The 27,572-nt window shown below is 37.6% G+C and overlaps 1 protein-coding gene across 1 annotated transcript in view; it reads right to left on the minus strand.

Annotated features, from left to right (window-relative positions):
• Positions 1 to 1,807: 1,807 nt before the first annotated feature.
• The window catches only part of LOC118800274 (integrin alpha-X-like), a gene marked incomplete at its 5' end in the record, with an annotated part of 31,533 nt that continues 5,768 nt past the window's right edge, over positions 1,808 to 27,572 (minus strand). Inside the window, 22 exon segments of the mRNA XM_036560485.1 lie at positions 1,808 to 3,887; positions 3,995 to 4,105; positions 6,608 to 6,721; positions 6,898 to 7,008; positions 7,152 to 7,232; positions 7,658 to 7,753; positions 8,655 to 8,733; positions 8,948 to 9,034; positions 10,133 to 10,212; positions 10,463 to 10,561; positions 10,918 to 11,059; positions 11,587 to 11,660; positions 11,923 to 12,054; positions 13,366 to 13,514; positions 13,637 to 13,779; positions 14,693 to 14,826; positions 16,492 to 16,689; positions 17,324 to 17,470; positions 17,925 to 18,058; positions 18,537 to 18,651; positions 23,255 to 23,328; positions 23,545 to 23,695. Of these exon segments, the coding sequence (XP_036416378.1) occupies positions 3,789 to 3,887; positions 3,995 to 4,105; positions 6,608 to 6,721; positions 6,898 to 7,008; positions 7,152 to 7,232; positions 7,658 to 7,753; positions 8,655 to 8,733; positions 8,948 to 9,034; positions 10,133 to 10,212; positions 10,463 to 10,561; positions 10,918 to 11,059; positions 11,587 to 11,660; positions 11,923 to 12,054; positions 13,366 to 13,514; positions 13,637 to 13,779; positions 14,693 to 14,826; positions 16,492 to 16,689; positions 17,324 to 17,470; positions 17,925 to 18,058; positions 18,537 to 18,651; positions 23,255 to 23,328; positions 23,545 to 23,695 (2,550 nt within the window).

Below are 27,572 nucleotides of genomic sequence, written 5' to 3' on the forward strand. Positions count from 1 at the left end.
CTGGTGTCAGAAGTGGGACAGCACATGATTCTTTAAGAAAAATAGCAGAAACAGAGCTTATACAAGACATGCAGAACTGAACACACTTCATTAAAGTCTAGGTAGAGAAATGCCAGAGGAGAACCCTTAGAGCATTCACACTTCAAACTGGCTCCCCTGCTGCAGACGACCTCCTTTCTTCAACTTGGATCAATTGAGGCCATGAATTAACATTGTAACATGAGGGGTGAACAGAAAAAGCGTAGACAGCTAGATGTTCGTGCAAGAGAGCATACTCGCTGTTATTTCCGGCAGAAGGAAAGATGGTCTTTAAATCTTTAGCACAGCCTGACCTGACCTGCTATAGAATCCCAGCGGGGTTTATTAATCAGGAAACAATCCTGGACACGGCAGTTAACAGCCCTAAAGTTAACTTTCACTTTCAGTTTTTGGATTGATTGTAAAATAATCACTTATAATCACTTAGATGTTTCAGTTTGTTTACACTGGCACCCCTTGTTCACTGAGGTGGTTCAAATATCTGGCAGTATTTGCACTGTTTTCTGACATTTCCTGCGCTGATAATGGAACAAAATGCATAGAGACACACACAGTCCGTCTCTTCCTCACACACATTTAGGTAGTTACACTCATACACAGGTTTGTCTGAAATATTTTAATGTTGCTATCTCAGGTGACTGCTAAGATGTTTCCATACTAACAATCCAAAGCTCATCCATAGAAATGGCCTAGCAACATCTTAGCAACCACCTGGGATAATATAGCAACAATTTAGCAACCACCTGGGATTTCATAGCAACAGCTTTGACAAGCCAACTTTATGAACTTTCCTCTTGTAGTTTGAATTATTAGTTTGTAAAGGGTTTGCTAAACTAAGCTAGTGGGATGCTAACACTAACTCTATTAGCATGTATGCTAGCATCCACAGAACTGGTGTTTTGTTCACCCTCACCAGCACTGAATACAAGCTTTGTTTGATTCTACATGTGATTCTGTGCAATTATGGACATTTGTGTAAGTATGGGAGCTCAAAACAGTGCAGTATATTATTTAATATTACTAATAAGTCAAGCTAACTGTAACTAGCTAGTAACAGGTTAACTTAGCCAAAATAGATGCTTCAGAGTAGCATAAAATTACTTAACATTACTTACACTAAATTAAAATTACTTACATTAATGGCAGTTCCAGCTGTCTCTCAACTAGGTAGGAACTAGGAACAAAGGAACTAGAACTATCATTCTCTGTGTTCTATTTTGGGTCAGTTCATACTTTTAAAGTGCACCCTAATTTTTAAAAGTGGTAATATTAGATATCACTTAGAAAACATACATACATACATACATACATACATACATCATCTAAACCGCTTATCCTTCTGGGTCGCGGTGGGGTGCTATCCCAGCTGTCATTGGGCGGAAGGCAGGATACACCCTGGACAGGTCGCCAGTCCATCGCAGGCTTAGAAAACATATTCAACAGAAAAGCATTAACACAAAGATGTGTGACGTGCATATAAATAATCATTAGTAAACTAATGTTAATCATTTTTATTTACCTTTATTTGCTATTATAGGTGTTTCTTTTGCTTCCTTATTGTGTTTTGTGTTGAGGTCGTTCCTCTGTATCTCTCCACTTCCTTTAAAATTCAGTTTGGATGTTGTTTTTGTCATTTTATGACAATATTGTAAAGTTGTGCTGTTCAGCTATTCACCTGTATCACAGTAATGCTGTTTATTTGACACACAGCCTCCAAAGCAAGTCAAGTGTAAAAATGTACATTCAGGACTACAAACACACAAATAAATTTAATGGTTCCTCTTGTAGGAAGGTTTTTATTAACGTATACATTAACTGGTCTCTCACAAACAGCAAAAACAAATACATATTTTTATTTAGGAGTAGCACGCTTAGTTTCATTGTATATTTTGTATAATGACAGTAAAGTTATTCTATTTTATTCTATATTTAACAGGCCTGTATGATGCACACAATCTCATGTCCACAGCTACCTTAAGAATTTGTAAGCAATCAAAACATACAGTTCTGTGCAAAAGTCCCTTATTGAATTTCCAGTCAAAACGACCATTAAGTACCAGTTTTTGTACTGTAAAAAATAGATACAAGATAATCAACTTGCATGAGAAAGGAGAGTTCAAAAACTGATTGAAAGCTACAGAATGTGGCTCCTAACAACCACCTGGAAGAGCTGGTAGACCCCAAAACTGCCTCCATCATATAAACAGCACTTAAAGCTTTCATCTCTGAGAGAGAGGAGAAAATCAAGCTGCTTCAGATCTGAAAACATCCACAGGTGTTTCTCTCCATCCTTCCACTGTGAGAAGACGACTCAGCGCTGTGGGTCTAAAAGGATGTGTAGCTGATCAAGAAGAACCTCACTGAGAAAAGGAGACGGACACATCAAACAAAGAAGCTGAACAATGGACTGACCACCCCAGAGTCCAGACCTCAACACCACTGAATGGGTTTGATTACTTCAGAAAATGATCAACCAGCTTCTAAGACTGAACTTTGGAGGTGTGTCTGCAGATTCTTTGAGGAAATGAAAGTGAGTCTCCTGAAAAGAGAGGAAGCTGAAATAAAGAGAAGGAGTGACTCACTGCTGAAAAATGAATAACTTGTACTTTATAGCCATTTTGACTGGAATTTGAAAAATTAATAACAGTAATGTGGGGTTTGCAGGGTGTAGTGCAACATCAGCTGTTGTTCTCAGAAAGTGCTCAGATACGTTGCACTAATAATTGAAGTATGTTGGTGTTAAAGCCCTAAACATCACCACAGTCTGTAGCCTTAATATAGACTCTGCTCATCAAACTCTACAGTACTTCACATTTAAAGGCACGTGTTGAAACTCTTGGTCTAAAGGTGGTTTAAACACCTGGAAAGTCTGAGTACAGATGAGTGCTGACATCACAACAACGGCATCAAATTATTCCTAAACTATCACTGTCACTAATATTTACAATCACAATACAGTTTCTCTGTAAATAAACCTGGTTGGATTTTAATACATTAAAATGTTAAAGGGCCCATATCATGGAAAATCAACATGTACTCACTTTTTTAAACAGAAGAGTTTGATGTTGTATGTAAACATTGTTAAAGTTTCAAAAATGTACCATTCATACAGTCCAGATGTGGAACATGAGCTGCAAAAGCATTTTGAATGAATTGTTTGTGTGATGTTCCAAAAACCAACGTTAAATTAATTCCACCTATTCAGCTTACAGCAGTTTCACTCCACCCATTCACACTGTTATAGGGAATGTTTCAGTCTGGACTGCTTTTTGAATGAGGTAGCTAATCAGAACAGTGGTCATTTACATATATTAGTAGGCACCGTAACAAAAAACAGCCTGTTTAGGCTGGAAAATGGTCATGAAAAAATTAGCTAAGACTGTGGACCTCAAAAAACAAGACAAATGTAAGATATGAGCCCTTTAAGACACTGAAAACCAGAAAATACTGTTATTTATTGCAAACATTTTGAAAACTAGGCCTCCACAAACGTTTAATGGTGTACATTAACCCCTTAAATGCATTGCAGTCCATGTAGTTACTGAATAATAGCCCTTGGTATGAAATAATGCTGGGATTTTAAGGGGTTGAACATATTTTCTACAGAAAACCAGTTTAAGACTGGATATTTACAGACACACGGAATAAAGATCAGTATGAAGTTTATGGTACACAGTAAAGTTAGATTTAAACTGGCAAATATAGGTGAGTAACTGTGTATCAGAATCACAGCGGTCACTCCGCAGGGTTTATTCTCCTCCAGGCGCCTGCGCCCCCTCTCCGGCCCCCTCAGGCCCAGCTCCTGCGTCCTCCAACATCTGCTTATACTGGCTCTTAAAGAAGCCGGCCTAGAGGTGATAATGAGAGAAGAACCGTAATGTAGAGAGCAGCAGAGCCTTCCAGTGCTGAAAGTAATGAGGTGGGAGTAGAGAGTGAAAACAATAACTGCACTGACCTTGTAGAGGCCAGCAGTGATGAGAGCCAAAAGCAGCAGCCCTCCTATCACTCCTCCAATAATCTCCTTAAGCATGTTCTTCTCCTCATACACCTCCACCTGGGTATTAATCTGTACACACACAGATGCACACAGTATAAACTGACCGTAAAGCAAATCGTTCTTTGGCAAATGAATTCAAACTGTAATGTGCTCAGATTGAAAGCGGCCGTCGACTGGATTACAAATGCATCTAAATGACCCTAAAGATTTGTGACTTACCAAAGTCAGATTTAATAAAAAAGACCCTAAAATGATTTCAAATAGAGTTAAAAGCTAAACACAACAGCTAAACAACATTTTCTAAGCTTTTGTTTTCTGGCAGAAGTCGGATTTATCTCCTTTGTGAGATTCCAGTTTATGTTCAACAGAGAGTGACTAGGGTAACTGCAGTGGTGAGTGTTATCATACAAACAGCATTACAGTTGCTAAAAGATAGCAATGTGGCTCAGTGGTTATGATTTATAGAAGTTGTTTAAAACATTTAAACAACTTGATGTTTAATCTGCTCCTCTCTGTTAATGGTGCAATTTCTCAGCACTGTTGCTGCATTTATTTTGATATGTAATAAATGTGATCTAACAATTAAAATGAATAGATTTGTATTCAGTTTGTCAGAAATGACATTTTTAAAGAAGTAAAAACATCAATAGAAATATATCAAAAATTTCTATCATTTTTAGTGTGATAAAACAATAATAAGCCTGAGTTTTCACAGTGTATCCAATGGTAAAGAAAGCCTCGTTCATCTTTTATGCAGTGAGAGAAAACAGGGTAGATCACAGAAAACTACAATTCTACATGCTAATATGTTTCATTGTGGTCAGCGTGGATATGAACGCGCCATAATTCCCCTGGCAGTAGATTTAAACCAGTTCTCAGAATGGATTGCCGATGAGACGCTTGGTTCCATAGGGTTTCTTTATTTGCACTCTAAGCTCTGCAACTCAGACACCCAGTGACAGCAGAGAAAGGAGAAACAACAGCTCTGTGAGCTCCTCTCCAAAGCCCAGCTTCACTGGTAGAACACCATGGTTAAAAGGAAACTCCAGCAATTTTTACAATTTTTTCAATAATTAAATGATTAAGATGTGAAATGGTTGAGACGTAAACAGACTCATTCAGAGTGGTTTGGTGTGAAATGCTTCTATCTAATTCACTCATAGTGGAGGGATACATGCAGGATGTTGTGAGGCAAAATAGTCCCCCAAAAAAACGTATTATTTCAGGTTTTCCACAATTTTACCACCATGAACATGAAAACTCAGGAGATGGTGGTTTTGGATAGTAAATAAAATGTCTATATCTGTGTTGTAGTCATGGCGACCCCTGGTTCCTATCACCACCACTGTAAAGACATCTGAAACTCTACAATCAACCATTTTACACCAAACCACTATAAATGAATCTCAGTGACTGAATTATGCAGACATTTCCTTTTAAGCTAATTTGCTTTATGGTAGTTGGGTACAACTAATGAGACTTTGGCTTCTGTGGCTGTGGAAATTAGCCATTGATAAAAATCTGCCCTAAATCTGATTGGTTCTATAGGTTTAAATCCATCCACAGTAAAACTGAGCCTACACTACATGTTTTTTGGCCAGATTTTAACCCTGATTCGCCCCTTCCAACAGTCTGAAGCATTTTTTGAGGTCATGATTGATTGGAGGCAACTGATGGTGTGGATGATCTGGCAGTGTGAGAGTGGAAATGAGTCACTCTTTATCTTTCTGATCGAGATCTGGAGTGTGGAGTGATCAGAGGACCAATACTTTCAAAAATGTTTTAAACCTTCATGAGTCCCGTAGTGCGAGATGGTCAGCAACAAAACTGAATGAGTGATTTAGGCATCAGCCAATGAGAGAGCCAGAAGAGAAGAAAGGTGAAGAGACGTGCAAACAGTCCACCACGTGAGCAGCGGGTCACAGACACAGAGGAGCTGCTTGTTGAATTCAGGCAAATAATCTCTCTTTACAGTTTCAAGTACAAAGCCTGTTTGTTGTAAAACATTTCTCCAGCTCAGGCTGTGATCAAAATACAAGAAACATCATTAAGTGATTGTTAACAAACATTTGTAAAACACACTGACTGTAGAAGTGAAGCCCAACAAAAACAACAGGGGGTCCAGGAGCCCCTAAATAACCTCTTGGACCCCTGAAATGCAAACTGAGGGAAAGGTCATTGTTTAGTTGCTTCACCCACAGGGTGGCGCTGTAGTAAACTGGTTTACTAAGGTGGTCCCTCATGGCCTAGTGCCTGTAACTCAGCCCAGGAGAACTCTGAAAACTTTATAGTTACCGTAGCATATTTGTAAATTTGAAAATTCACCCAATTTCCCAAGAGTTTGGTGGAAAGAGTGAATTGTTACTCATTTCTAAAGCTGAAGACAGAAGAGGAGATGAGGAGGATCTCAGTAATGTGAGGATGAGCTCGTTACCAAACTAGAAAAGAGCATTTACTAAAGAAGAATGGTGAGGGAGTTAGCAGCACTACTGGTAGGTATTTCTCACACTGAAATATAGAGTAATGCCTGTATAGATGCACAATGTTTAAAAATAGACACTCATCATTTACCTCTCTAACGGGTGCCGTGTGCAAAGAGTCTGAAGAATAGTAGATGTATTTATTTCTGTCGTATTCCAGAGTTGCTGTACTGACCAGCTCAAAAACTGCTGATCGGAGTCCAGTCTAAGAGAGGATACAACAAAAGATATTAATAGAGATGTGTTAACTTGTTTGCACTTAGAAAATCAACAAAATGTAAAAATGCAATATAATCTGACCAGGGCGCCTCCAAGCTTTTGCATATTTATGTATAGGGATAGAAAGACAGATGTGTCTATGGTGCTTTCAGGTTAATGTACCTGTTCAATCCAGCCAGAGCTGACATTAGCAGAGATATTGTAGAATTTCAGGTCACGTTTCATGAGATTTGCACTACACCTGAACAGTCTGCACACAGCCACAGAGCAGTTCTGCACCCAACAGAGAGAGTTCCCACTGGTTACATTACTCCACACACAATAAAGGAACTGTTTATAATATTGAATTTGCAAAGCCTTTATTACACAATTGACTGGTAAGAATACTGATGCCTAAAGGTGTAACAGTTACTCACCACCGACTGATGTTTCTTTAGTGCCTCCACAAAATCAGGGATTGTGGGTTTCTCGTCTCTGTCTATGCTACAGTCTGGAATCTAAAAACACAGCACAGGGCATAGAGCAGTTTATGAACAGCGTCTGTCAGTATTTCACTTTTACAAGGTAAATGACATTGTTTGGTATAGACCCAGACCGTTACACTGTACTGACAAAACTGGCCCTTAAACTAAAGGGTAACACTTTAACACTGCCTACAATGGGACTGTAAACACACGCAAATGCACGGAATAACATATTTATAAAGCAAACTCTAATATTTACGAATAGCTTGTGCCAGAAATCACAAGTCTTACTGTCTTACACAGTAAATGACACAGTATTGAGACGAGGGGCTTTAATTAAAGAGACAGACATTTGTTCAATTTAAAAACTAACGTAACTTATAAGACAGAGATCTAGTTAAGACCACCACATATCAGTCAATCTGCCCCGTGTGACTTTGTTAATAATGCTACTGTACCTGAAAGTTCTTAGTGGCCCAGATGTCCTTCTCTCCGAGTTTTATTGGTACTCTGATGAGAATCGTGAGGTTTACATCCCTCAGGTCATTCTCCACCTGACAGAACGATAGAGAACAAGAATATCCATACCTTTCTTTTATGTGCTGCCCAAGCGTTCTTTAAGTAACCCCCTATTTTTCTCCTGTTTTTCAGCAGCAGTATGTCAAAATATTGACTTAGTATCTCATACATTTTTTTTTTCTAAATATTGAGTAGCTGAGAATAATGACATGTTACCTTATTATGTCAAAATAAAAATGTACCATGTAAATATAATGATTTAATACCTTAATAATAAAGATCTGTTATCCTACTTTCTTAAAAGGTTTCTAAATCCCATATATATTCCATATATTCAAAATCAGTCAGTCATTCTTTTACGATATTATTTTCAAGAGAATAAATCAAGATTCTGGGAAAAATTCGTAATTATTTCACGCTATTGATATTTCATGAATATTTTGAGAAAATAAGTCATCATTTTGAGATATGAAGTTTATATTTCAAGAAAATCAGTCATTATTTTGAGATAATAAGTCAATATTTTGAGAGAGTAAGTCATTATTTTGAAATGTGAATACGTTAAGAAAGGAAGTCATTATTCTGAGATGATTAGCCCATATGTTAAAAAAGTGAGTAATTATTTTGAGATACTACGTTAAGAAAGTACGTCGATATTTTAAATTACTTTGTCAATACATTAAGAAAGTAAGTCAATATTTTGAGAAAGTAATTATTTTGAGATACTAAGTCAATACTTAGTATCTAAATCATTATTTTGAGATAATAAATCAATATTCTGAGAAAGTAAGTCCTTATTTCAAAAGACAAACTCAATATTTTAAGAAAGTAAGTCATAATTTTGAGATGCTAATTCAATATTTTGACATACTGCTGCCAGAAAAACCCTCCTCCACATGGTGAGAATGGGCTTCCACAGTTCTTTGTTCCTCATACCTTGAATATTTGATTGACAGGTTTCTCGAGGTTGTTCTTCCCTGCAGTGAAGTTAATGTGGATGCTGGAATTCTCGTGCCTTGACAAAATCAGTAAAAGGAGGTTATTAACAGTCACTGAGCTGATATCGAGAGGACTAAATGGTGCTACAGAGAGACTTTCAACCAGACAGAGACACCACAGCTCAGTCACACGGGGCTAAACAGCTCTACTGTACTGGGAGCTGGTGATGACTGAGTTAGTAGAAAACTAACAGCAGTAAGAACACAGGAGGGTAAACAGGGAGAACTGACCTTATTAGAGCGACGTAGATGGCGTACTTCACACCAATGGTGTCATTTTTGGACAGTTTGCTGTCAGCTGCATGTTTATCATTGGAACTGCAAGGTTTGAGAAGAGTGAGTCAGTAAATAGACAGGGTTTGTTTAGAGCACATGTGGAAAGGTTTAATCATATTGTATCTCCATAGACGTTCGACTGCATCTATATGTTCGGACACTTTCAATGAAAATATATGTGTAACTTTTAATTAACTCTCCCCTTCGTTTTCTGACCACTCAGCTTGTTTCTACTATTAATAAAGGGTTATGTAACAGAGTTCCATCTCATCACAAAATGTCTTTGTGAAACCAGAGAAAGAGTTTTAATGCAAGAACGACATAATTGGTTTGTATTGTGTTTGAATAGCCACTAGGTGGCACTGCAGAAAGAGGTTAAATTAGAGGGGAAAATCATGTGAAAGAAAAAAGAGATCATGTTTTATTATTTGTGTTCTTTATATGGTTTCTTGAGAGTTCACTTATTTTGTCCTGTGAAGGCCTTGAACATGTTTTTAACTGGATGCCCTCCTTTTGTTACAGTCTAGAGTGGAATTCAGTATAAAGCACCTCTTTTCTTGACAAATACTTCATTTTTTTTGCATCTCAGCCGTAGCTGGTAGAAGCACCTTCTCTCTTTTGTTGGTAATTGTTTTGAGATTTCTTTCTCTCTTCGAGCCACCAACCCCCTGCAGCAGTGGTCATCCTATTTTGTAGGGGTTTTTCCTTATTGGATGTGACACTGTACAGCTATGGCCAGCTATAAGATATGGCCTGGAGTTTGTTTCTTTTTCTATCCCTCCCTCTCTCCCTCTCTCCTATCCTCTCCCTCTCACAGCCACAGCCTAAAAAAAACTCTCCATTAAACATTTTTGTGGCTTCATGTTGAATCAAGTTTCATCCTATCATTTGACACTGAATATTAACTCATATTCAATAACTGGTATTTTTGCCTGTAAACTCTCTTTTTCCTTGTTTTGCTTTCTGATGTTGTACAGTTGTAGAGTGAATGATCTGAGCTTCACCACAAGTATTTCAATGTATGAATGTTCTAAATATTTGACTCTTCTCCAAGAAGAAAGTCACAATCAGTGATTAAAAGTTCTCATTTTTAGACATAGATACAGTTGATATGTGTGTCAGTATAATATCAGGTCATACCTGTCAGCAGTCGCAGTGAAACTCACCATCCTGTCAAAGTTACTTTCTTTGTTTATGCTGTATGTGATCTCAAACACAGCCTAGAATAAGAGCATAGAAACATTAGCAGCATGCATATCCCTAAAACCACCTGCAGAGACAACATTGTTTGTAACTGTAGTCAATGTTCAGCTTCCCTCAACCTTTTCTTTACTCAGACTAAATCAAATGTGACCTAAAACCTCTAATCTTACACTGAACATTTATATTCAACTATTTTTATTAAACTAATGAGCTAACTGTGCAACCGTTGATGAGTCTGTCCAAATAAACAATGATGTTGTGACTCACCAAAGAATTCTCCCTGAGGATGGGTTTACTGATGTAGCAGGTGGTCGTCCCAAGTGTACCTTTCTGATCACTGTCCACAGATACGCACTCCACTCTGCCCTGATAAGGTAGAAAACATACTTAAAAGGTCTCTGTGATCTGCTCATATAGAGTAGTAGCCCAGTCTGGTAGTGTACAGGTCAGTGAAGAACCCTCAGGGCCTTCAGAGGAGCCCTAATGATTTCTGTTAACTAAAAAATACATTCCTGCAATTTTTAACACTCAAACTCATATCAGTTTGTATCAGTCTGTATCAGTCAACTTTGAGACCAATCAAGACTAAACAGATGAGCAAACTTGCTCTCCACTCACTCATGGCAACCGATTTCTTTCTTCTGCTCAAAACCACATTGTTAACTACAGTGTTTCCTTCCTTTCTCGATAACAGATCTCACATTTCACAGCACTGGTCTTACCTGTCTGCTGGTGACTCTCCTGAAGGAAAGTCCAAAGGGGTACGTGAGCTTGACGTGACTGTTGTAGGAGTTTTCTCCTCTGTTCTCCACAAAGACTGTCACATTCATATCCTGCATTATTCCAACTTTTATGTCTGAGTGTCTGAAACAAATACGAATGAAGTATGTAAGAAGTTCAGTACTGAGCGAAGGTAAGAGACCCCCCTTCATTTATTTCATTTCCAGTCAAACGATCATTAAGTACAAGTAGAGAACCTGTATTTAACAGCCTCGATGACTAAATAATATCATTTTTTAGTATTTTTCAGTTCAGTCTTAGAGAGTGGAGCTTGATTTCTCTCCTCTCTCAAAGATAAAATCTTTAAGTGCTGTTTATCTGACAGTTTTGGGGTCTACCAGGTCTTCCACAGTTGTTAGGAGTCCTATTTTCTCTAATAATATTTTAAACTGCAGTTTCAAAAACTCCTTTTTTTCAACTTATTTTCCTTAAACTTCCTCATAAATTTCTCCTGAAAAATTAATAACTAGTACTTAATGGCTTTGTTTGACTTTTGCACAGTTCTGTACTTTTTAAAAATACTATCCGTGTTTTTGTAATACAGTATAGAGGAATGGAGTGACTTCATCATAATTACTGTCATGTTAATGGGTTTGTCGCTAATGTCTTACCCAGAGAAGTTGAAATCCACTTTGAGGTTGTCGATGCAGATGTTGTCGGGTCCACAGTCTATTTCAAAATCCAGCTGTGTAATTATATAGTTGATATAGTTAATAAAGCCACGTGCCAATGCTACGTCTAACATGCATTATTCTACACAGGTTATCAGGTAAAATTCTTCATTTGATTTCATTTAGATGTTCATAAACTATATCTGAAGCGTGAAAAGTGAATGCAGCTGAGTTTGTTTTGTATCATCTGTTTTTTCCTTATATAACATCTTTAATAGCAGCAGATGTATATTTCTGTTGAAGATGAAAGGCTTACTGTAAACCATCAGCTCTTACTTTGTGGTCTGAGGTGTGTCTTATGTCAGGGTGAAGTACAGGCGTTAAGTTGTCCTGTCTTCTAAGAGGGAGGCCCTCAAAAGTAAATGTTAACTCGTTGGACAGCGGGTTTAGAGCGTCCTCTGCGCAGGCCTGCGTGAGACAAAAAAGCAAAGAAAAAACAGATTTTTTGTGCACACTGAGCTTTTCACTGAACCTCTGTGTGCCTTTTACCTTTTTTTAATGTAGTGAGTTTCCCTTGATCAGAGCTGGATGACATATAAAAAGTTATTTCAACATGTGGTAAACAGAAACTTCATTAAATTAATGAATTTAATTAGTATGACGAATTATGGTGATTGAGAATTATCAGCACCCAGGTAAAGCTAACCAAAAAAGGGAATGACCAATAAATGTTATGTAACACTGCTGATCTTACACTGTTAATATAGGAGAAATCAAAATGAGGTAAATTCTTCAACAATAAAATACATGCAGCATAATTATTCTTTATTTGTTTGAGTATTACATTCATCTTTAGGAGCTACTGAGTCATTCATGACTTCCTTTCCCTCTGGACTGTACTACAAATATGAGCTGACACACAAGACGCTTAAAAAGATGCTCATCTCTACTAATCAATAACGCATTCTCATTCACTTATACGTCTAAAAGCTGGAAAAGGACACAGGTTTGTAGGATTTACAGCTGGAGGATGGAGATGGGTGCCTCAAAAACCAAGACCTGACCTGCTTACTATAGTATCTGCTTACATACCAGCATTTCTACTTTAATAACACAGTCTGGTCGGCCCACCTTGAAGGGAATGACTTTAGGATGTGACTGCCAACATTTGCTTCCTAGAGTTCAGTGTTAGTCACTCAGTTTGGAGCCAAATAATCTATTTTCAAGTTGTTTTGTATGGCTAATTTTCAAAATTCAGATCTCACGTACAGCACAGATCCCATCAGTGTGTGTATCTCACCCTGTGTTACACAAAAACGTTCCAAACCCGATATGTTTTGTCCTACGTCCATTTTCCCACTGAATGTCACTGGATCCAAATTACAAGGTTGTTAAGGAGTTGAAATACAAACAATGCTACATCCATTCTAATAGTAAACTAACACTCCTGAGCACTGAACTGATGTCGCATGGAAGTAAGTCTACTATTAATCTTCAACCCTTTTATATAAGAAAACCAGCTATCCTAATGTACTCTACTACTGCCAAAGCAACTTAACTGCCACACTGGACAAAGCCTGCTGGTTTGTTTGGGGTATTTTTGTGTACTTGCCTGTTTTATGATGTTCCGTTCAGTGCACAGCAGTGTTAGCTTGCTTATATTCATATTGGAACAATTTTGTTGACCACAGGGCCTGATAGCAATGGTCAATAAATAAAAAAAAAATAATAATTTTATAAACACCTGCCTAGTCACAATATACAAAACTATTCACTCACTTCTATATTGAACTTGTGGTTGTTGCACACCTCCTGTAGGTGAACAGTCATCTTAGCAGTTAGAAGGCGGTTTTTAGGTGAAAAGTACGCCCGAGAGTTCTGTCGCTTCGCATCAAGTTTTAAAGTGTAGTTAATATTTGCAGCCAAGTCTGAACAGAAGAGAACAGATCACAGATCACCTGCTACATCAAATTTCCAACAAGTCACAGCTCTTATTTGGAAGTGAAGCAACTACTTTTCTATGAAAAGCAATTAAGTTAGATGTACAGACCTCTTATCTGAGTGTTGAGTCCGCTCATAGTGAAGCACAAGCGTAGAGTGTTTATGAGAGGATTTGCACAGTCAGTGGGTCTGGTGGGGATTTTTGATGGACTATAGGTTACTTTGGTCACCAAGGACACAATGGGTCTGGACCTGAGTATCACAAACATATACATTAACATAAACATGCATGAGAATATAAATGTTCTTTGAAATACAGTGGGCCTCATGCAAGGACTGGTTACACAAACAGATCTGTTTCACAAATGTTCATGTAAAATAAATTGTGAAATTAAAAAGTTCAGGACTTATAAAGTCCTATAAATCATACAATCAGTCTACTTTACTCCAAATCTAGGAATCTCAATTTCGACTAATGGACTGCACTTCTACGGTCACTTTCAAACATTTTTCATGTCTTCATCAGGGGCGTAGCCATGGTTGGGGGAGGGGGGTGGTCTACTGGGGGGGGGTAGGAAGCCAGGCCCTCCCTTAGATTTGTCACTGCTCAAAAAAAAATTTACTTTACTAAAAGAATTTTTCATGTAACATCATTAACATTCATTTAAACCAGCTGTTGTACAACACTACTATATTAACAGCAACATCTCTTTGAAATCAAAGGTCTTACATTTTTACAGATTTGATCAGATTTAAATGATGCTATGTGACCTATTTTTTTAATTCTATCTTATATGGCCAGGGCGGGGTTTTAGGGTGGGCTTATGTTTACTTATTCTCATATTTAGGCATGATATTTCTGAATAGATGTCTAAAGATGCACATACATACCTCATAAAAAGTGTCCAAAAGAATATGAAACTGAATATATGATCCATAATAATAATAATAGTAAAATAATAATAATAACAATGGTAATAATATTGATAATAATAATAACCCAAAATCCTGGGCAGCAGAATGCAGAGAGCAGAGTTTCTGGAGAGGTAAGTAGGAACTGTGTTATAAACTGATTTATAGGGAAGTATGAGGGTATTAAAGGGTATTAAAATGAACACATGAGTGTAGATGAGCTCCACCTGTTACTGATCATATTTGACTGAACCTGAGGAGAATGACTCTTCCTTTGGATCCAACAGCGATGTCCGTCAAACGGTCTCCACTGTGGTCCAGAGCAGACTCACTCAGAGACAGGCCGAAGAACCGCAGACCCGTCTGTACTGAGGAACCACTGATTCTCTGTCATCACACAAACAGACACATATAAGTCAGAGACTGTCAGATACGAGTCTGACGTTAAGCCAACTTTTATTCAACCATTCCCTTTGCACTTGAGCTGCACTTACATTTACACATAAGTTTAGGCACCCCTGGCCACATTATATATTTTGTAGATTTTTGAAGTGAAAGGAATTACAACACCCTCTGCAGCTAATTATTTAAAAATATTTTTCCCTACAAATGCTACTTTATATTTAATGAACTTTAAACTGTTTTGGGGTGAGTCGAGCTCGACCAACTAGCATGTGATAACACTTAACTTCTGTAAAATTTAGTCACAAAATCATGACAGCAGTTCATACTAACCCTAAACATAGCAATGTTTAATCCAGAAACAGTTTTAATTCACCATATAAGATTTTTTAGAGATTTCCAGTCAGGAGCTTACGTTTCTTGAAGCAGTTCATGGTGGATTTGGATAATTGTCTCGTTGTAGAAAGCCTCAGTTTCTTGGCTGACTGTCTCACAATTGCTTCCAGTTTTTGCTGACATTTAGTGGAATCCATTCTTCCATCTACTTATGCAATGTTTTTTGTGCCGCTGGCTGCCACACAAGCCCACAACATATTAAATCCACCCTTATGCTTTAGAGCTGGCAAGGTGTTCTTTTCGTCAAATACTGCTCCTTTTTTTTCTCCAAACATACCGGAGCACTTGTTTCTAGAGCTAGATGTTGTCTCGCATACTTCAGATCACCAAGCATCACCACGCCTGTGTCAGCTAAACCTTCCTGCAGGTCCTTTGCTGTTATATTTCCTGTTATTGTTTTCTTGGCCTTCCACATCCTGCCTTGACTTCCATGGTTCCCCTTGACTGTCATTCCTTAATGACATTTTGGACTGTGGAAACTCTGAGCTGGAAGCACTTTTTATATCCTCCTGCTTTGTAGGCATTAATTAGCTTATATTTTCTAATATTTTAGATCCTCAGTCAGCTGGTTAGTGGAGCCCATGGTCGTTGAGAGTTGGCACAAAGTTTGAAGAGTCAGAGAATTTATTACGCTCTCATCAACTGACAGTTCCTAATGACAAATCTCGACCTGCCTAACCAGACCCAACAGGTCAAGTTCTGAGACTGAACCTGGAAGGGTGTTCAAACTTTTACAATGTATTTTTTTCTATTTTAAGTTAATTCATATTTGCATTAACAATTAATTACAGAATAATGTTATTTTCTAAACCAATTTACAGAATATGCTGTGTTTACTTCCTTTACTTCTTCAACTTACATTTTCAAATCATGTAAGGGAAAACAACAAAAATGGAGACTCAAGTTTTTCTTCCAACATCAACAATATGACATATGGAATATGGAACAATATGGAACGTTTTAAAAGTTTTGTGTTTAATCTAGAACAGACAAATATGCATCACATTAGCTTAGTATGAATATATTATTAGAAGGCCCAAAGGAGTGCTAGCAGAAATTAGTGTAATTAATGTAGAGGTTGGTTTCTTCTTGTTTTCTTAGTTTTAGTAATTATAGCCTGAACTTTAGGCTGAGATGTAACAGTCACAGGTTCCCCAGTGGGCAGTATAGACAGGAATTAGTCACATGGAGGCGAAAGACGGTCTTAAAATATTCAAGACTCTCATTTTATGACAAAGTGTCTTTCTTGCTCACCTGTGAGTAGGTAGGTGTGATGTCCTCTGTTCTTCCATTAAAGATGTAGATGCTGCCCTGTCCATTATCCTCCAATGGAGCTCCTACCACTACATCTCGAATCTTATCCCCATTTAGATCTGCTGGACTGGCCACTGAGGAGCCAAACCTGCCCTTCTGTCCTGCCATTCCATTCAGGGTAATTTTTTTAAATTCTGGCTGTAAAAATAATACAGATGAAGTTAAAATTCATGCTTAAATAAATGCAGATGTAAACAAAATCAGTCAGAGTGGTTTGGTGTAAAATAGAGAAACTTATAGAGTCAGACTTTCACAGTGGTGGTGATAGGAACCAGACGTCCACTAAAAGTTACTACATGAAATGGTTATGAATTCACTGCCTGATGTCTGATACATTGTTTTACGTTAGTTTTGAGAAAAGTTTTTGCCCTTAATTAAATCCATTCATGGTGGAGAGGTACATGCAGGGTGTTGTGAGGCAAAACAAAACTTTTTTCAGATTTTCCACTATTTTTCATCATCAACATTCCCACTCAGAAGATACATGTAGGTTCACTGGTGGTTTTGGACAGTAAATAAAATGTCTGGTTCCTATCACCACCACTGTAAAGAAAGTCAGTAAGTTTTTCAAACTTCAAATGTTTAAAGTGTTTAGATCTCAACAATTAAATAGTGCAGAATTTTTGAAAAATCAATGCAATCCCTTTTGAAAAGTCTACATAACCAGTCAGTGACATCTTATTATAATCATCACAAGGGAAGAAGGCAGGAGAAGAAAGTGCTGTTTTGGACAATTTATGAGGAAAACAGACATGTTTGCCTTTCTCTTTACCCTGTCTGACATGGAGAATACAAAGACTTTTCCTTCCTGACCGTCCTGTGTGTGCAGTGGAGCAGAAACCAGCAGAAGGTCAGCGTAGGAGTCAGAGTTCAGGTCCACCGCACACACTTCAGCTCCGAAATAGGCTCCAATCTGAGGCTGAAAGAAAGAGAACTGGTTCAGAACTTCATTCTAAAAAACTGCACCACTCAAAAAGTGTTTCAAATCTCTCTGCACAGCACTGTTTGACTATTCCTGATTCTTTTTCTAGCACCTAGAACAGCGTTTCTCAATCCTGGTCCTGGAGTAAGACTGACCTGCATGTTGTAACGTTCTCCTGCTCTTACTCACCCAGAAAACCTCAGGAAGGGCTTGTTAATTAGTCAGTTAATTAGGGAGCACAGGACACTCTAAACTTTGTTGGACAGTCAGAGGATACTCCAGGGCCAGGGTTGAGAAACACTGACCTTAAAGTATTTGTTAGTAGGCCTTCATTCAGGTAAGTTTTAGTATTATTAGTACGAATGAGGTATTGCATAACTTTTTTTCTGGCTTTGTTACTTTATTAGTCAAGTGTTGTTGAGCTTTATAAAATATTAATTTAAAAAATGACCTCAGATGAATTCAGCTGATTTACTGTCTTTGTCTGCACTGATGAAATGAACACTGCTCCCTTATGCTCATGCCTCGGAGCTCCCAGAACAACATATGTGAAGCTCCATGTTGTTGCTACTGTCATGGAATAACCTGCGAACACAGTAATGATTCATTTTCATCCTCTTTATTAGAAACCACTTCTTGCATTTTTGACCACAGGACTGCTTTTGTGGAATTACTAGGGTTGGGTACTATATACGTAATAAAGTACTTCGAAAATTCTGACGGTAGTCTGAGATGGAAACATCTCCAACCTGTATTCCCATCTAAAAATTAAGCATCCTCTAATCCCTTCACAGATGCTGTTGACGTAAAAGGCCTCTTTTCCAAGTGCTGTATCCTTCCGATTATGTTTTTTTTCCATATGATGTGCTGAGATGGAGGATGGCCAACACAAACTGTGCATCACAAGTGGGAGAAGTGGTGGAGCTACAAGGTAGCTGCGTCTAATCAAGTATGTGGTAAGCACTGTTTGACTTATATGGGTCAGAAAAGCCCTTTGTGAAATATTCATTTCAGCTCAAATGTCCCAGAGATTAATGTACTTAGTGTAATTTAGAGTTCTTACCTACATAACTGTCATGTTCATTGCCCTTCTGAAATTCATAAGCCCCTCGAGCTGAATACTCCTGGAATCCTCCTTTCCACTGGAAAGCCCCAACTGCACTTAATATTACATTTCCCTAAACACACAAACAAACATCAGCTCCAGCACATAAACATCAAAACAGATAACAACTCCAAGAAAATAAGACCATCTGAATGTGCGTATCTATTGTTTACCAATTCAGGCTCCCCCTGGGTGGAATGTGTGTTGTAAAAACGAGTGCTGTTGCACAGAGACGCTTCGTAGAGTACACTAAGTTCTGGAAAACTGCTGCCAGAAGAACTTGCATCTCATGATATCAAACCGCTTAAGTATTTACTTAGTAAAACTTACACATGACAAAGAGAAGGTTTTCTGAAATACTGATTCAACTGAATAGAGAAAAGATTTACACGTTTATACCTTAGTATTACACCTGACCATAGGGCTTGTTTTATGAGCCAGTTGTTTAATTAAAATTAAATACAATAATGCTGAAGTCTGGTCTTGGTCTCCAGGTACCAGATTAATGGTCTTTGTCTTGTCTCAGGTTAGCGGTATTTTGGCATGAGTCGGAGGAGGACTCTTTCTGGAGGAAAGATTCCTTTATTTATTTTATTTTGTGGAAGCATTTTTATGCAAGCAAAAGTGCATTTTAAAGCAAAAGCAGCTACCGCACTGCATGCAGTGCACTCCTGTGTTGATCAATGTGGCGGTACGGATGTGATGCGGTTTTGGAGGGAAGGTATATCTAACATTAGGTAGTTAACTAGATTCATTTTTGCAGTTTTGATATGTGATACTACAGTGACTGAAAAGCAGCTCCATTTTGTTTTTTTCAGAAAAAAATATGTAACAGTTCACCCTTCTGTTCAACTAGATGAACTTATGTTAAAATAACTGCTACCAGAAATTAATTCCTTTTTTACATTTCTGCATCCTACACAAATTTTATTTTCATTTGGTGTCACTGCAGCTTTATTGGTTTGTGTAGCTTGCCTTCCACTTTTCTGTTCTGCTGCATGGCTTCTGGTATAAAATAAGCTTCAAATAGACCAATATGTGCTGTTATTATGTTCAGCGAATCATACCACAGTAAGCTAACCACTGTTTAACTAAGGTAGCCTAATGCCAAGACATGCCTTCCTTTGTGCCAAGATAGGCCTTCTATTTTTAAATTATTTTTAATATCATGGTGGCACACAAACATCGCTGCGTTGAAAATTTGCCTCCACAGCACCCTCGATAGGGCTGTACAGTAGGACAATATTGTCGCACATGCTAGGAGAAGTGAATCCTGTGCCATAACAGAAAGATCACAGTTGCACACATGAAAAAGATGTACTGAGTGTGTGTGCATATGCAGTATTACTGTATAGTATTTTAATCAAACAATTGACTCATAAAAAAGTCCTAGTGCTCTTGATAACTAATTATGTAATATCAGGTAGTTCTAACATTATAAAACAAATTTAAAGCTTTGTTTGATTTAATTTAAAGTTTTTTACGCCACGTTGTACGTCTTTACGTATTAATGTCACACGCACAGGCTCAAAGAGAAGGTCCAGCTCTATGTTAAGATATCAAATGATCTCAAAATCAACATTATACTGATGAATACATGATGACAATAGTAGATAATTGACTCACATCCTCATACATACAAGATGGGTCTTTCACCAAGTTTAGACTGAGTTCTCCTTGAATTCTCTTTCAGTCATCAGATTCATCTGCTCGGGGAAAGGATCACACAACCTATGCTACAAAATGTTCTTCCACATGTTACGTGCAATTCCATATTTCCATCATTGAGGTCTCCATTAGATAACCAACTATTTTGCCTTGCATCTTTAATTTTGTAATTGTAACTGCATGAGCTTGAGTAAGCTCCTGCTGGTGTGGGTTTCCTTTCTCTCAGTGGAGGCATCTGCTTGAGAGCTAGAAATGCCCCCTTTTGGGAAATCTTGTTGAAGGGAATCTTACTGTGGAGAAAATGACTTACCTGCACATTTCACAGAAGGGTTATTAAATTTTAGACCTTTTACATGCTGCCTTTGTTTTTATTCCACAATTAAAAGGACAAATCAGTCTACTTAATGGGATTAACCCTTTATAAGTATTATTATGGGCATTTTATATCGTTATCTCAGTACTACAATACTCTTATTTGTCATACAACACATGCAGCTTTACTAGTACCACTGCTACATATATATATTGTAGCGAACACTGGCTGAAACGTTACTTCAAGATGAGTGTTTACCCAAAAGCTAAGGGCCTTTTGGCTCCAGCGAGTCTGGAGTTGAAAGTGTAAATCTGTCGACATAACACTCCCAACCCCAAACTTAGTCAAATTTACGACTGAATCAAGAACCAGCACCCTCTCTCTCTTGACCCAGTGGGCAACAGAGCACCCCCCTCTGGAATGTGGCATATGGCTCTCCAAAAGTTGTCCACAGGACTTATCTTTAAGTAACAGAAAGTACATTTCTAAGGTATACATCCATTTCAAACTGCAACCATTCGTTAGGACTCATTTTAACTAAACTAGACATACCAAGAACGGGACTGCTACGACATCTGAACTGAGAATTAAAAACTTTCTAAATCCGCTGAGGATCTCAACATGAACCCACAGCACCCCAAGGTGTGAAAACAAGAATTACCACATCACCACCGTAAGGACTGTTGCTCACAAAGGACCCCAGAAACACTCACTGATATGCATGTTTGACTATCAATCCTATCTAATTTGCAAGAGATGATGTTTGTATTTGTGTACCCAGTTACTTAAAGTGTGTATTCTCCTTTCTTTTACCAGATGTTAGGAATGTGTAGGATAACTGTCTGAAAGTTACTGAAATAACCAGTTAAAGTAGTGGTTTTAGAACACTAGGCATGCACCTAGGTTTTCTTTTCACTTATTACATCTAGCCTTCTATTTTACTATTCTCGTTCACTTGATTTTATTCTTTGAAGTGATGATTTTACTGTGGTAAATCTCCTGCCATGAAAAGACATCAAAAGGGTTACCTGTAAGACTATTTCTGCCTTTACAATAGTTGTTTTCAGGTAATGTGGATAAAACTGTACGTTGACGCACAAATGTTAGGTTTGTCTGTGTGGATTTTGGAACTTAATGATCTGAAACTGTTTTGATTTATTCTAATTAAACTTTTCAAATATAGAGGGAACAAAGAAGGGAGTTCCCTGGGAAGGAGCTCACAGAGAAACCACCCCCAATCAGAATTGAGAACTAGGAATAGCTAATTACCACAACCTATCACCACCTTCGCTCCACCCCCGAAGGGAGGGGCCAACAGCCGAGTAAAACCGGCACGCACGCCAGTTCCAGTTAGTTCGAGTTCGTGTTCCAGAGAACAAGGAGAAACTTCCCCAAGTCTGTGCCAACCGCGGATAGAAAGAAAGAAGTTTAGAACGCTTAGATCAGATCTGGATATTTTGTTGTTCGTGTAATTTGTCTTTTGTTTATAACTTTAAGTTTAACCCAACCTTAGAGAAGGAAGTGAAGATTTCTTTACATGGCCAAGTAAGGAATTTCTTCAAGTTTCAGCTCTGACGAAGATAGGCAGTAATTCAGGTCATCAGCCTCGAAATTTGACTGCACTCCCCAGCCCTAAGAAGAAGCCCAGAGACTCTGAAGCCCAGCCGGAGCCACGCCTCGACCACCGAACCAAATCCTCGCCAGAAGACTGCCCTGGTCCCAAGCTCCATCCTCAAGCAGCCCTAAGAAGAAGCCCAGAGACTCTGAAGCCCAGCCAGAGCCGCGCCTCGACCGACGAACTGAATCCTCGCCAGAAGACTGCCCTGGTTCCAAGCTTCATCCTCGGGCAGGCGAGACGCCGAAGTCGGTCATCCACTACAGTGTGTCACCTGTGTGAAGTCGCCCAGCATGCGAGCTCCAGCCGATCCTCAAGCGACCCATCTCAGAGGACTCGCAGTTCTGTCTCCCAACTTCAAAGTAAGGCTGGCTATCTTTCATTTGTGCAGTCAAGGTTCGACGCTATTTTATTCGATAAGAATTCTCTTTTAGATATATGCTAATTTAGGTTAAGTTGCCCTATAGATCCTTTGTCCTTTGGCCCGAGTAGCTTTCCCAAGGAGTGCCCTCAGCCACCTTTGCAGACCATTTTACACTGTGAAATAAGTTACATTGCCTGAGCCATTCCCTTGTTTGTTTATTTCTTTTCTTTTGTTTATTAACCAAGTTATCCAACTTTAGTGTCATATTTAGCCAATAAAGTTACTTTTGATTGAAGCATCCTCGGCATGAGTGTCTGTCTCTTCCCTGCATTGGTCTATAGACTTTAAACTAAATCCAAGTTACCCTGACCTTTTTAGTTTAAGCAGTAATAATCATATTTATAATCAGATTAAAATTGCAATAACCGTTACAATATATACTGATATATATGTATAAATTTATTTATTTAAATTCTGTTAATTTACTTTTTTTGTGCAACTACTAACTAATCTTGTGAGTTTTTTCACTTTTATTTTACTTTTATTATTTTAGAAATTCATTGTCTGACCCACCTGACTCTGTAAGTATCAAGTGGATCTGTCCTAGAAAAGCAGCATCTGACTGTGTTGCCTTTTCTAGGAATTTAACTAATTTGTGCAAATTCACTAAAACCACATAACAAAATTAAATGTACAAAATAATATCCGTTCCTTACATTTGGAATAAACGCTGCACTGAACCCATCCTGCGCAAACTCCATTCTGGTGGAATCTCCTGAAGTCTGGGTACCTGAAAAGGTAGAAGGACCAAATGTGACAGTTAGAGATCAACACACATCCAGAAAAATAAAGGTAAAACGTTTTAAAGTTGTAGTTTACTGTACGTGTCTGAACCATGGATAACATTAATCTGACAAAATGAATCTCTACACTTATTCTGATATAGCAGCAGTAGCTTACTCAGAAAAAAACTTAGCTTATCCACCAAAATAGGTTTCTGACATACCTTCAATTGCAATTATATTCGTCTCCAGGGTTTTACGGATTTTATCCAGCACATCAAAGTTATCCACTTTAAATTTATAGTCACTGTCTGGATCAGACGCAATGATGTTCAGCTCATTCTCTGCAGATTGTTTATTAAAGGCCCCACCCACCTAACGAAGAAAAATACAGAGCTTTTAACAGTACATACTAAAAGTCTCATTTTAAATGCAGAAAAATTACACTACTGTTAACCTTTATTCCCTAGCCATTATGCTTCATGACGTAACTAAACAAAAATATAGCATTTAATCATAGATTGGTCATCTTTTTGTTTTGTTTCAGGTTCATCCTTGAGTCTCAATCTCTCTCAACAGCTTTGATCAGGTTTTGGAGGCGGGGGGGCAAGGTTTGGCTGGTCGAGTGCTTTGGTGCTGGTGTAACGTACAGCTGATGCTGAAGTTGGCACAAGATTCTTGGAGGGTTAACGTCTCACATGTAAAAGTGGGCTGGCTTTACACGGTGAAACGGTCACGTGACTAGTTGCTTGTTGTGTTCAAAATTCAAAAACAAAGTTATGTGCAACACATTCAGATAATTCACTAGATAACTAAATTAGTAGTTCATATTTATTTAATACACCATATCATTCTTGCTATATAAAGTCATCTCCAAGGTGTTATTTACGTTTGGATATTTTCAGCATTTTTACTACAATCTTTTCCAGTTGCCGTAGCATAGCTCACATTAGCTAAATTAACTACTCAGCTAGCATGCACTCATAACAGAACATCAGCAGCAGCTTTAGGTTTAATAAAGCACTAACATGTGCTTATAATTCTGAAACAACATGGTAAAACACATTGTACAAGAAGACCGTAGCTACTTAGCTCAGATTAGTTAGCAAGTCAGCTAACCGTGTCTCTACATTAGTGCTGCAATCTAAATGAAAACTTGAATGTTAATCAAAAGTCTCAGATTAGCAGCCTGGGGGTCTGCCATGAGTCTGATTCACTCATCGTACATGAGGAAATCACATTTAAACATCAAGTCACATTTAAAAATTTAAATCTTTTTAGTAAATATAATACGATTTTAGAGAAGAAGGAACAGGGAATAATCTACCATCAAAGTTATAATACAGAATTGGACAAATATTATAATATTATAATATTTCACAATATTTTCAGCCTATATATTATTTAATGTTTAGTTTTACAAAATATGTTATAAATATAATATTCATCTATATATGATGCATAATGAATAACAAGGAAACTTTTTGTGGTTTCAGTGGTTTTTCTCTTCTTTCTTTTAATTTTTAAATTCTGAAAAATCTTGTCTCAGTCTCAATCTTAATCAAAAGAATGATTAAAAGTTAATCCTGCATTCTCAGTGGATTAGTTTGATAATTCTGTTCATATTTTAATTGTGACTCGCTGTATTTCCTCATGTATGATGAGTGAATCAGACTCATGGCAGACACCCGGGCCGCTAATGTGAGACTTTTAATTCAGATTCAAGGTTTTATTCAGACTGCAGCACTAATGTAGATATACAGTTAGCTAAGCTGCTAACTCATCTGAGCTAAATAGCTACGGTCTTCTTGTACAATGTCTGTTTTACTGTGTTATTTCAGAATTATAAGCACATGTTAGAGTAAATAAGTTGTTTATTAAGTCCTTTTTTTATTTGTGAGCAGTCCAAATGTGAAAACATCCCTGGGTTAGCTCACTATACCATTGAAAATAATACACACAAACAAAATGAAATGAAATTTTGTCATTACTACTGAAGGAGAAAGTCTGAGAGCTGAGACTGATCACAGTATGTTCTGCTAGTACATTAATTACACATCTTTCTGTTTCATATCTGAGGCACAAAGTTTTACTGCCTATTAGCATAGCTCACATTAGCTAAATTAACTACCCAGCTAGCATGCACTCATAAGAGAACATCAGCAGCAGCTTTAGGTTTAATAAAGCACTAACATTTCTTTAGGCGTTTTTATTTCTAATGTAGTTCAAGTTATAATACTGTTGCTGATCATCATTAACTCCTAGTTCATTAATAGTTAGTTACCATGTGTTTCACTTCATAATACTGTTCCTGATAATCATTAACTCCTAGTTCATTAGTATTGAGTTACCATGTGTTTCACTTTATAATACTGTTCCTAATCATCATTAACTCCTAGTTCATTAATAATGAGTTACCATTGTTTCACTTTATATTGTTCCTGATTATCATTAGCTCCTAATATAGAACAGCAACATCTCAGTCGTTATCTAACAGATAGCAATTACATAATCACTTGGTAATATGTAGAACCAAGTGAATTTGAAGGCAGGACACATACACATTCAGATATTTCCATGAGCCCTCTCTTCAACTGACCCTGTCTTCAAGAGGACATCAAAGGAGAACTATTGTTCAGAAGAAACAACACTGGCACATGTGCTCGTGCAGAAAAGAATGTTGTTTTCTTTTCTAAAGATGAGAGGTAAGCAGACTGGTCTACTGAATACTATAGAATTTTAGCAATTGTCCCATTTGTAGGCTGATGTGCAAATTGTTTCAGACTGCCAAATATGAAGATGTGCATTAGCCTTTTAAGGTTTGTGATCAAAACAAACATACGAGGGACACCAGTCAGTACAGTGTGGTGTGATGCCCCCAGCCTTCTCTGAGGATACCTGTTTCTGGGAATAGAAATGGAAGGTATAATCCATTATATTGTAGAGACTGCACACTGTGTAGTGTATTTCACTACTGTTAGAAGTGTTGGAGTACACTACATCAGTTAGTAGTTCAGCAGGTAGTTATTGTTTAGTTAATAGTGAACTACCCTAATCATCAGTTCACTATTACCCAGAGAATAGTTGACTAGTAGTCCTTGGTAGTAAAGAGTAATTACCTAAGCGTTAATGCGGCACTACTCATTCGTTCCTGCTTAGTTCCTGATCAGTTACTTATTAAATACGAAACAATATTGTAAAAGTGTTACCTTGTAAACTCCTCGCTCAGCCGAAACGGCAGCTTCATCCGCTGTGTTTATCAGACTGAAGCGATAGAACTCTCAGATGGTGAGAAGGTGAACAGTATTGTGGGGTTGCCCACAATGTTGTGTGTTACCGTTTACAAATGTAAGTTATATCTTGACTTCTGTCTTTACCATTTTGATTGATTGCAGTATTTGTGTAAAGTATTTAATATATTTGTGTTTGGAGAGCTCTAGAAACTGTTCTTGTTGTTTGTTTTTGACAGTTCACTTGTCGAACGCGACCAGACAGGCTGCGTTTGTAACTCTTTAGGTGAAGCTAACGTTAGTAATGCACTGGCTCTTCAAAATAAAGTAGGTCCATTAAGGTGGATGAAAGTAGTGAATGAATTGAAATAATTGAAAAAAATAGTATTCACAGTTATCTGTATTTATCTTAGGCACCTAGTCAAGTATATAACAACAGATACGACTCCTTAAAGCAACCTGTTCTTCATACACAAATTTCCACAACATTCGGGAGCCTTTTACACTGAGGTAATCCACCTTTACAGTCGGAGGTGAGCATAAGCTAACAAGCAACTGTAGGTAAACAGATGAAACGTGAACAACGCAGTGAAACATATGTCGTATGATGATTCTGAAGCACTGTCCAGAATGCAATGCCTGCTAAGGTTCCTTTTCGGCTAAAATGCTGCCCAAAGAGAGAGCTGCCTTTGAAGGCAGGGACTAGTTAGGCAGCAGCCTTCAGAATGGAACACACTATTTGTCACCATTTTTCACTTAAGCTGTTTTTTTTTTTTTCCACTTACAGTGGGACAAAAGTGATAAAATGCTAGAATTTATTTAGAATAGTTAATAAAATAAAAAAGAATAGAAAATGTTAAACAATAACTCAGCAGTAAATAAAAAGTAAAAGTTGATAATGAAGTAAAAAAGAGTAACAAATGGAAAACAAATAGCTAAAACACAATCAAATTAAAATTTAACTGAAATTAAGTTTTGAACTGTAAACTTTTTCAGGTATTTAACTGAAAACAGCACAAATG

The sequence above is a fragment of the Colossoma macropomum genome, unplaced genomic scaffold (assembly GCF_904425465.1).
Source record: "Colossoma macropomum unplaced genomic scaffold, Colossoma_macropomum, whole genome shotgun sequence".
NCBI lineage: Eukaryota > Metazoa > Chordata > Actinopteri > Characiformes > Serrasalmidae > Colossoma > Colossoma macropomum.